An 11,334-nucleotide genomic window follows, 5' to 3' on the forward strand; every position below is an offset into this window, starting at 1 on the left:
CAAAGCAGAGAAATTAGCAATAAAATATTTCAGTGCTGCTTCTTATTTAGTAATCTAATAATAACAATAAGCTGATAGAAAAGCTTCATCCCTGCTTAAAATTATTGTTTAAGTGAAACCTTTCAAAAAAGTCCCAATAAGCCAATCATTTAAAAAAATCCCTTGATGTTTTTAAGGTCCAGGGGCTCATGGTCTCTCTCATCCCCTGTCTTCCTGTGAATGCAGACAGGACCCTATACAGGAGTCTGTTCCTTTCCTTCCCATGGAGCTGACAACCTGTTTCTGAAAGGGCCCTGATATGACTCCACATGCCTCATCTCATGGGCACACTCAGAATGATCTCCACTCTTTCATACAACACATTTAAAACACAAAGACTCTTTGCATAAATTAGATTTGCAAGGAATTCTAGCAGTCACATGGCAAAACCCATGTATTGTAACAATAAGACAGTGAGGACTTGAGGGGTGAATGGCCTTTTTAGTTTTATGCTGTTGGTTAACCTTTTAGTGTAATGGTGCACAAATGCAAGGCCTCCTGGAGAACAGGTGACTGGGTAGGCCTATTTTACATAGTATTTTAGTGCTAGTTTAGTTACTCTGAGTTTAAAACATCTAATAGTAAAATGATTCAAGTTGTTATTAGTATTCCTTCCTTTTGTGTTTGTGCAATTTCTAGAATAATGTAATATTACACTCAAAATATTAATAATATAATAGCAGCAATTTGAGTGCTTTGTCCGGTGTTTTATATTTTCTCTCACCCTGAAAGAACTGATAGGTAGTATAATAAATATTTTGCAGGAATAAGAAACCAAGAATCAAGAGAGTTAAGTAGCTAAATTAAGGCTATGCAGACTTTGCATGTCCTTGTCGTCTCATCTCTAATAATTAAATGTTTTAATTGACCATTCCAATATCTGCTTAAGCCTTTGCTCTCTGGGCAGATGGGATATGATATACTCTTCTTATGCTGTGCTCTTGGGCCATGTTGTACATTTTGGGTTAAAATGTGTTCCGTTTTTCAGTGAGATCTATTTGAGAAGCCCAAACTGATATAAAAATGCCTTGTTCCAAGCCCTTAATAGTGTATTCAGCTATGACTTTTGTTACAATGTAAACAAAACCCAAGATGGAATATCTGTCAATTTCAGGCAAAAGCCACTGAATCCTCCAGAAACCATGGGCAAGAACCCCAAGTATTTCATCTACAACTATGTGTTAGCACTTGTCCTTAGAAGATTCAAGTCAAAAGCAATTTTCATACAGGTTTTCTCTTGTTGATACTCAGGACAAGCTCTCACCACAACATGGGACTTTCCATTGGTGAACTAAGTGGTCTGTTTTGCCTCTGTTGGAAGAGAGTCATGAAGTTCAGACCATTCTGGGTACTCAACTGCAGGGTCCATCATTGGCCCATTGTCACATAGGGGTTTTTTACATGGACAGGATACACTTCACCAGAGTCACTCCCATTGAGTTCGTCTTGAATATACTATTTTAATTTTGTCATGGAACTTAGACTGGAATGCTTTTCTGACATCACCCATGGTGGTGTAGGTATCTCAGGCCTAAATATAGACTGATGTCCTTCAGATTCCTTTGGTCTTGGGGGCTATTTCTAACCAGAACTCAAGAGAATACCAGTAGCTGTCATTCACGTAGATTATACCTGCTGACAGAGTCAGAGGATTTTCTAGTCTAGAATCCTGGCAACTACCTTAGAGTGCCACTATTGAGCTTTTTCCAGAAACTCCAGTCTATGTGTGTTTTAGCAGCAGATACTTGTACAATCAGTGAATTTTAAGACCTCAGAGAGACCAGCTTGGCTACTACGTGCCTTAGATCGCCCACAGTCTGCTTTAGTTTCCCTTTGAAATTCCATCTGGTTACCTTATACAGTGGGGCCAATAGAAATCCAAAATGTACCTGCCAAATTTCAACAGTGCCACAAGTTTTTTCTTTCTTTCTTTCTTTCTTTTTTTTTTAATAGTAGAATGCAGAAGAAATAAAAGTTTGCCCTTTAATGTTTGTGACTTGTAGCTAATGTCCTCAGACCAGGTTATGCCTTGTAAGTGGACTCATGGGGCTGGACCTTGCATCTTATCTGGATTAATTAGCCACCCGTACCGAGTCAAAGGTGCCACTAGTTTCCAAACTCTCCTTGACTTTCTGTTTGGTGAGGGAAATTATCATTTATTAAACAACTTACTTTTGACAATGATCTGGACCAAATTGTTTCTTATCCGGTTGTGACAACATACTGGAGAATTTAGGTTCCCTTAGGGATGGACAGTAAGATTATAATTGTGTCCACCTCACATGAAGACATGCTGTGTTTTACTTTTTTGTACCATTGAGACTAAAAACAAAGCATCAGTCAAGTCTATCAAATCCAACCAGCCATCTCTGTCCTTAACTCTTGGATAGAGTTTTGTGTCCAAAACTCTTGAATAGTTTTCACCACATCCAGCCAGCATGGTAGAGGCTGTTGGGAAACTTCTTTACTGAACCCAAATAGCCAACAGTCAGCCTGTAGGATCCATCTAGCTTTACAGGCCACACAGGCTATTCTACAGAGAATTAATGAAAACCAGCACCCCTGCACCATTCCCTTAATCAGATCTGAGAGTTCCTGTAATCTTCCTACAAAGGAAGATTTAGGCAATTACAAGGGCTCCCATTTTATTACATCCAATTAAAACTGGGCTAAGGAATGACTTGCCCAGGACTAGGCTCAAGCCACAGATGCCAAGATCCTTCGTTTATGTATCACATCCTTTCCAATCATACATTTGGTTAAAGGCAGTGCCACCTACTGAGTATATCTTACTCTCTTTTTTCCTACCTACAGTATTTAGTGTGACCATGATACCTACTATTATAGCTGATCCTTTGCCTCCTTCCCTGCTCAAGCAGTTTCTCTTTCAGTCTTTATATTGCTCTCCTGTTCCCCAGCATATTACTACGTATTTTGCTCTGGCATCAGGTAATTGCAAGAAGCTGTGTTCACTACCCCATGACAATTCATCTTTAACCATAGCACAGTCATAGCATCCCATTGAGAACTGGGCAAGGAAATCCTGACCTTCCAGTCAGGCTGTTTTGTTTCAGCTGCCTTAACTGATGGAGTAAATTTAGCACCCTATGTCAGTGCCCTTTGTTCCATTCCCCATTGGCACCGTAGGATTTAACTTCTGAGCTTACGGGAGTCCACTGCCAAAACTGGAACAGATTTCCATCCTCCCAGCAGGCAATAATGTGCCGGGAAATCGTTCACAGAAATCCTGTCAATTTTTGCTGTGTTCTTTTGGTGTCTTACCAGCCACCTAAAGAGAGCTTATAGATGTACCTCTGGCCATGATCTTTCTTCTGAACAGCCTAGATTTTCTTCTCATCAGTGAAACCTAGTATAGCAGCGGCAAGAGTTAATGTACCCATGAATCTAAATACCCTCCTGCCTTCCCAGAATAAGGGCCACATGCCTAAGGACTCTCCTAACCCAGTGCCTACCTGAGTTTTGGTCGGGAGATATGGTTTGGGTGGGCTCCTTTCTGACTGTCATATGGCCACCCCAGATTTGCTGCTATACTTCACATATCTACTCTTCTGTAGAGGTATTACATTTCACAGCAGTGAGAGCATCAATCAGTTTCCCTTCACAGCAGCGATTGATTGATTGATTGATTGATTGATTGAGTTTGAGACGGAGTTTTCACTCTTGTCGCCCAGGCTGGAGTGCGATGGTGTGATCTTGGCTCACTGCAACCTCTGCCTCCCAGGTTCAAGTGATTCTCCTGTCTCAACCTCTTTAGTAGATGGGATTGCAGGCATGTACCACCACGCCTGGCTAATTTTCTTTTGTATTTTTAGTAGAGACAGGGTTTTGCCATCTTGGCCAGGCCAGGCTGGTCTCGAATTCCTGACCTCAGGTGATCCACCTGCCTCCGGCCTCCCAAACTGCTGGAATTACAGGCGTGAGCCACCACACTCAGTCCTCAGCATGGATTTATAGTGCCCCAGGCTTCACCTACCCTAAAAGGGGTCATTGAAATTACACCTGCCAGTAATTCCTGAATGATAATACTGCAGCAGATTGGGGGTTAGCATTCACACCAAACCTTACTTTTCACACTACAGCATCCAAAAACATGTTATTAGCTCCTCAGTCAATTAAACTAAAGATCCAGGAAAGCATGAATTCCCTAGAGAACTGCTACCACTTCTTAGCAAAGTGACCCAGTTTCTTTATGCTTTGTCCAATTTGGTAGCTACTAGCCACATGTGGTTATTAAGCACTAGAAATTTAGAGTCTGAATTGAGACATACTGTGAATGTAAAACACATGCCAGGTTTCAAGGACTTCGTATGAAATAGAGAATGAAAACTATCTCGTTTTTTACTTCAATAAATGTTGAAAAGATATTGTGAACATACTGAGTTAATTTTTTTTTCAAACTGAAATTATTTTGACCTGTTTCCTTTAACTTGTTAAATGTAGCTAATGTAAACATTAAAATCACACACATGGCTTTTATTTGTGGCTCACATTATGTTTTTATGGAACAGGGCTGCACTATAGTCACTAGTTTGCAGTGTCACTTGCCTGGAGTTGCAGAAGGGAATATTAAAATTAAGTGCAGTGTCCTTCCAAGTACCAACTGGACTTTTGTTTTCATCTTGAGCTCAAGTCATGAAGCTGCTTGCTTTACTGGCTGTGTCTTTCCCTTAAGTAGTTTGTTTCATGAGGATGATATTTTTTTTCTTTTCTTTTCTTTTTTCTTTGAGACGGGATCTCTCACTCTGTAACCCAGATTGGAGTGCAGTGGCACAATCTTGGCTTACTGCAGCCTCTGCTTCCCGGTTGAAGCAATCCTCCCACCTCAGCCTCCAGTTAGCTGATCCCACAAGCACCCACCACCACACCTGGCTCATTTTTCGTAATTTTGATAGAGATGGGTTTTCACCATGTTGGCCAGGCTGGTCCCCAACTCCTGAGCTCAAGCAATCCACCTGCCTCAGCCTCCCAAATTTCTGGGATTACAGGCATGAGCCTCCACCCCCAGCCCCCAAAATTATTAATAGGAAACAAGGAATTAACTGTCTCTTGAGCCACTTTCCCCTCAGTTTTATCTCACCGATCATCCGTCTACCAATTCAACAGGGGATAAACCTGTGCCATCCAGATTCCAATAGTAAAATTCAGCATGTTATTTTCTGAAGCACTTTGACTACCTCAAAACCAAGTTGGATCAGCATTAGATTCTCCTCAGAACTCCCTCCTGGAACATTTGGTCATATTGAGTCTCAAAGTTTGAAAGCCTGGTCAGCTTTTGTCCACCACTGCTGAGATTTGGGGTTCCAATAGTCATACAGACTCTCAGAACACCCACAGGCTTTAATCTAACCTCATGTTCACTCAGTCTCCTAGGAGGACGTGAGGCAGGAAACCCATCAGGCCTCCAGCATCTGCCTCGCACAGCAGACTCAGCAAGTTCTCAAGAGCACAGCTTCTTTTGCCCCTCATCACACAGGACACATAGGTACAGCTGCCATGGACAAAAGTCAGGGTGTATACGATCACCTTCACACAGAGAATCACAGCCTTTGTTCCAAACCACACTTGTACACCACCTAGTCACTTGGGCCAAAGATCTTCAGGCCAATGCACAGCTCCCCCAATGCAGGTGCAGCCCCTCACAGTAAATAAGGCCGACTCCAATTCCCTCTGTAGCTTACCTCTATTGTTTTCAAGGAAATGATGCTTTAGAAATTAGGGGTCATTCTCAGCACTCCTGTAACAGCCCAGGCTGGATGTTAACTCTTTACTCACACTCAGGTATATGGAAAGATACAATTGAGAAAAATTCAATTGCTGACTAATATGTTAATTTTAAATAGATTATCTCTGTTTTGAGATGAGCCGCTAAGGTCTCTAAAGATTTTAAAATAAGTTATTCATAACAGATAATTAGAAAGGTAATCAATGAATTCTGCTTTACTAAGCACATCAGCTATAATCCTGATATCTGAGCATTTTGATAATGAATTTCTCAACTGCTTCAGTTAACATGTCAACACCTCATTGGAAATGCTCCCTGAGAAGTTATCTTTTGTCTTACTTTGAGATAGATTTTTTTAATACATAGGTTGCTATAGTTTAAAAACCTATTTTATACTTCAACATTCAGCTGATTTATACACAAAATAGTGCAAATTACCTGGGTAGCCTACATTTTCCTTTAGAAATGCACACACCAGCATGATTTTCTAAGTTACAAGGATACTGTTTTAGCACTTATGTAAGAATGATTTAATTCCAATTTGTAAGATATGGAAAACTTTAAGGCAAATTATAAATTTGCCTTAAAATTTTCATGGATGCCAAAGAAATGGTAGTCTAAATGAACATGCTTATTAAAGAATACTGGAAAATTGATTTTCAATTTTTGCAAGCTTACAACAGTAGTCTCAGGTAGTTTGGACTGTCCGTTTTTCTTTCAAACTTGTGTCCTCAAAATTCAATTGCTTATATATTTTAGAGTCAAAATATTTTCCAATAATCACATACTTTTGTTTTTCAGGTGGAATCATGTTACTTTCATAATTCCCCAAATAACTATTTTATACCTTACTGTATCAACTTTGGTCATCTTCTCATTTTAGAATCCATAATAACTTCTATTTTTTCACTTTCATACTTTATAATATATTATTCATTGAGGAGCTACTTTCATAGAACCAACATAATTTTCTTTTTCTTTTTTTCTTTTTCTTTTTTTTTCTTTTTTGCAGACAGAGTCTCACTCTGTCGCCCAGGCTGGAGGCCAGTGGCGCGATCTCGGCACACTACAACCTCCACCTCCAGGGATCAAGCGATTCTCCTGCCTCAGCCTCCCGAGTGGCTGGGACTACAGGCGCGTGCCCCCACACTCAGCTAATTTTTGTATTTTTAGTAGAGACGGTGTTTCAGTATGTTGTCCAGGATGGTCTCGATCTCCTGACCTCGTGATCCACCTGCCTCAGCCTCCCAAAGTGCTGGGGTTGCAGGCACGAGCCACTGTGACCGGCCCATAATTTTCAAGAGTTCAAGCCAATTATTTTACCTTTTATATTATTATGAAAAAGTATTATCATAGGAGAGCCATAACAACGTTATTAAATGTCTTCTCATCTTTTAGACCTTCAATTTAGTAATCAAATAAACCCTTACTCATTGGTAGACAGCTACCATTATATTCTAAATAAATGTATTAAAGTAAATTATTAATTTGCATTATGTTATTAAATATTATATTTCATAAGCATACTTCATTTATTATATATTATTAAATAATTTTTATTTAAATTTTTCTTTAAGTCCTTTCATTTACAAACATGGAAAATTATCTTCAGTTTGCCACATTTAAAAGAGATGATACTTTTTAGAAGAACATAGTAATAATAAATTTATGTAAAGTTTATGTTCTTAACATGAAATAAACTTCTGCCAGATATAATTCACAATTTCAACCAAACTAATGTGCCTGAAAGGTAGTCGTATATAAACTAGAATACATGACTATCTTCTAAGTATTCCACAAAGGTTAGTGTAAAACAGAAAAGTAGCATACAGGGAGAATAACATAAACCAAGCAGTATTATGGAACTAGACTGTATTTTCTGAGGAATTGACTTTGAATTGAAAGAAAAAGCTTGAAAAGGTTTGTCTCCGTGAGAAAGAAAAATTCAGTCAATGATCCTGGTATGCTCCCCTTCAACATCACACATTTAGCCATTTAAACAAATAATGCAAAAAAAAAAAAAACTAGTTTATGAATATATATAACACATAGATTTTATCTTGTTTTAATTTAGATATTCAAGCAATATGCAGAAAATACCAGAGTTTAGTTTTCCCATTAAAACATAGCCTTTGGGATTTCACATTTATTAATGGGCACATCAACACAATGTGGCAGGATAAATAAATAAAACTTCAATGGGGAATCAAAACCAATTCATCTTTATATGCTTCAGTTACCTTTTCCTTATATTAATGTAAACATTAATTGTGATAAAATTGATTATGATTCTGAGACGCCTGTTATACATGCTCTATTCTATTATTAAAGGGACTTGTCACATTTTCTTCGACAGGATGATGAGGTAAGGGAAAGCCGATTCAGCTTCACAGCCTATGGAATGGGACCATGTCTACAAGCAAAGGACGGCATGACTCCAAAGGGCCCCAACCACCCTGTCCAGGTAATGCCAAAAAGCCCTGATGAAATGAGGAAGGTCTTTATCGACCGGGCCAAGAAGATTGACACCATCTCCAGAGCCTGCTTCCCATTAGCTTTTTTGATTTTTAATATTTTCTATTGGGTTATCTATAAAATTCTTAGGCATGAAGATATTCATCAGCAGCAAGATTAAGTCTCTGGGGGCATGCAAGTGCAAATGGTCACTTCACAAGAAAGTGTCTCTGCCATAGGTGTGTATGTGTATATGTGTGTGTGGTGTATAAATGATGACCATTGTATTAAAATGGTATATGGAAAAGGTTCGTAATTTGGTTAGCTATGCAAAGTCATGAGAGATAAGATTCTTTTAATGAATATAAAATATTTATTAGGGGATTCCATTTCATATTAATTCCCGGTGATTTGTTTTTTTCACAGTAAACCATCTAAGTGGAAGCTTTACTGCCAATGTGTTTATATGTTATATAATATCTCATAATAACAGACACGAAAACTACTTTGGAATTCCTTAATTTGTAATTCAATGCTATTAAATCATACAAAAGCAAATTTTGCACAGTAAATTTTATGAAAGGAAAAGGGGGAAATTATAAAGATAATAAAAACCAATAATTTGAGATTTAAAACTATTTTCTTATAGCATAGTTATGAAATGGGAAAATAATTAGTTACAGTGGGAAATTCATTCATATTAATGGAGGATTGTACATATAAATACTATTTAACCAATATATGTAATTTTGAAAATTTTTAAATAAGAGCATTAAAAGACTTTAATGGTTTGGAATACTAAATTTAATTGTTTAGAATAATAAATTTTCCTCTGTGCAAATTTAAAATAAATAACATAAGAGATCGTGTTACAGTCACAATCTACTTTTCTTAAACTTTATATCTCTAGGAACAAAGGTGGAAATATGGAAAACAACTTTGTTTTCAAATAAGTATTATAGCTATGTATTTTTAGTTATTGCCAAACATTGAACAATTCAAGCCACCACCTTGTTTTTGTTAGACTTTTAATAGCTGCTTAACTGTGTGTGATTGTGTTTAATAATTTGATATAACTGAACAAAATTCAGTAAGACTTTTATATTTTAGTTTAGAATGTGACTTTAAAATTCAATGGGATTAAAGTATTTACATTTTGCTAAAAATGAGTACAATGAAAACAAAAATGGATTCATGAAAGATTTTTTAATAAAAACAATTTTCCCAGCAATGTTTTATGGGTCTCAACTCTTATCTCCAAATATAAGGAGGGAAAGTTTTAATTTTAAATGATATAAGTAAGTCATTTCTATAAAGTGGGGACTGTTTTTCTATTTCTGAATTAATGATTTCAAAATCTAAGCCATTCGCAAGATGAAAATAATTTTAAATGAAATTTTTACATAAAATTTTTCAATGACCCCCATGGGAGTACTTCAACAACAACAGAGCATTAGTAACTTGTTTTTTGCAGTGTAATTGGGTGCAAATGTATGATAGAGTTCTTGGTAAACAGAACCAGACTCTGACTCTTTTTCAGTTTTGCTATTTTTTTTTAACTATTTTTACCATAAATGTATTTGGGAAAGCTTTGGAATGCCTTTTAGGTATTTTAATTATTGGTCAGATGCACAAACTCAGTCTGCCAAATTATTCACAGAGAAAACTTTAAACACTAAGAAAACAATGAACTCAGATGTACAATAGAAAAGCCAGTTATTTAACGAGATGCTGTTTTCTGCCCTTCAACCACTCTCAAATTAAAAGCAAAAACTACCATTTAAAACTAAAACCTTTGCAATGTTATTATACATCAGCTTATACAATTGTAATTTTTAAAAATAGCATTTTAAAAAATATTAAATGTTAAGCAGTTTTTACTAGTAAAATACCAAGTTCCTCTCCTTTATAAGTGACTTAAAACAACACTATAAGGAAATAATATTATGTTTGGCATTATGTGCAAATGCCACAACTAAAAGAATTTGTTACTCTCTATGTACCCACGTTGAGGGTTGTGCACGTGAAAATTAAACGCATGCTTCTTCATTTGGTGTGTATTTAACAAAACCATGGAAACATATTCTTGTGCTAAAGATAGAGCAAAATATGTCATTTGTATTCCTTGAGAATTAGCAGGAGAGTTCAAGGTAATTATAAGCTACGTCATCTCGATGTGTCTCTGAAATACCTGAATATGTTTTTCTATACTTTCCACATCTTATTTCAAGTTTCCCAACATTGCTTAAGTGAATTCTGCCAGGAGCAAACAGAAATATAATGAATGCAAACATGCTTACTTCCAAAAGAAATTCACAGACATCACTTGTTTCCATATTTGAGAATATTAAAAATGTGTCTTTTTTAAATCTGAAATTTAGAAAGTGAAAATACCAAACATGAGACAATGCTGTCGACAAGGACGTTGGTGCATTAGAAGTCTATCTCAAAAGTATTGTACTTTCCTTAGGCATAGTTTTCCTTTCCTATTATGTTTGTCACTGTCTTACTGCACTAAGAAAATACTTTAACAGCTTTCACTCACAAGGCAACAGTGACAACGCACATGTGGCTGAATCCAATATGTTTAAAGGAATGTGTCTCCTCCTATGAACTCTTATTGACCTTTTAAAACTGAAAAATTACATCGCAATTAGCATCCTGAGATAATATTTGCCTCAGTAAGCCCTGCGTCCAACCAGAATATTTCAAATTAAACCAATAAAAAAATTATCAATGACAAGAAATTAAAAACGTGTGCATATACATTAACTACTCTACACACAAATTGGAATTCCAGTGTGCATATTCTGAAGTATTTTTAAATAGCCACATTAGAAAATACGGGATTTTTGTGTATGCAGTTTATATCGTTTTCTTAAAGAGCATTATTTGTATCTCAATCATTGAAATATCTGGTTCCATAGCATATGAATTTATAGGCTATTTTATACATTAGCATATATGTTCTCAACTTTTTCTTTCTTTCCCAACCATTAGAATTAGACTTAAACCATGAGGCTCTGGAACTTACTTTACAACTTTAAATAGATTCAAGAATCACTGTATTTGCAAGAAAGCTGAGGGTGTTTAAAACT

The 11,334-nt window shown here is 36.6% G+C and overlaps 1 protein-coding gene across 2 annotated transcripts in view; it reads left to right on the plus strand.

Annotated features, from left to right (window-relative positions):
- The window catches only part of GLRA3 (glycine receptor, alpha 3), a 206,236-nt gene extending 197,442 nt beyond the window's left edge, over nt 1–8,794 (plus strand). For both annotated transcript variants that reach the window (XM_011968674.1, XM_011968675.1), the window contains one exon: nt 8,139–8,794. In XM_011968674.1, coding sequence (XP_011824064.1) covers nt 8,139–8,417 — 279 coding nt within the window. In that variant the 3' untranslated portion in view covers nt 8,418–8,794. The remainder of the gene's footprint in view (nt 1–8,138) is intronic.
- The last annotated feature ends 2,540 nt before the right edge of the window (nt 8,795–11,334 follow it).

Source organism: Mandrillus leucophaeus, unplaced genomic scaffold, assembly GCF_000951045.1.
Source record: "Mandrillus leucophaeus isolate KB7577 unplaced genomic scaffold, Mleu.le_1.0 Scaffold856, whole genome shotgun sequence".
NCBI lineage: Eukaryota > Metazoa > Chordata > Mammalia > Primates > Cercopithecidae > Mandrillus > Mandrillus leucophaeus.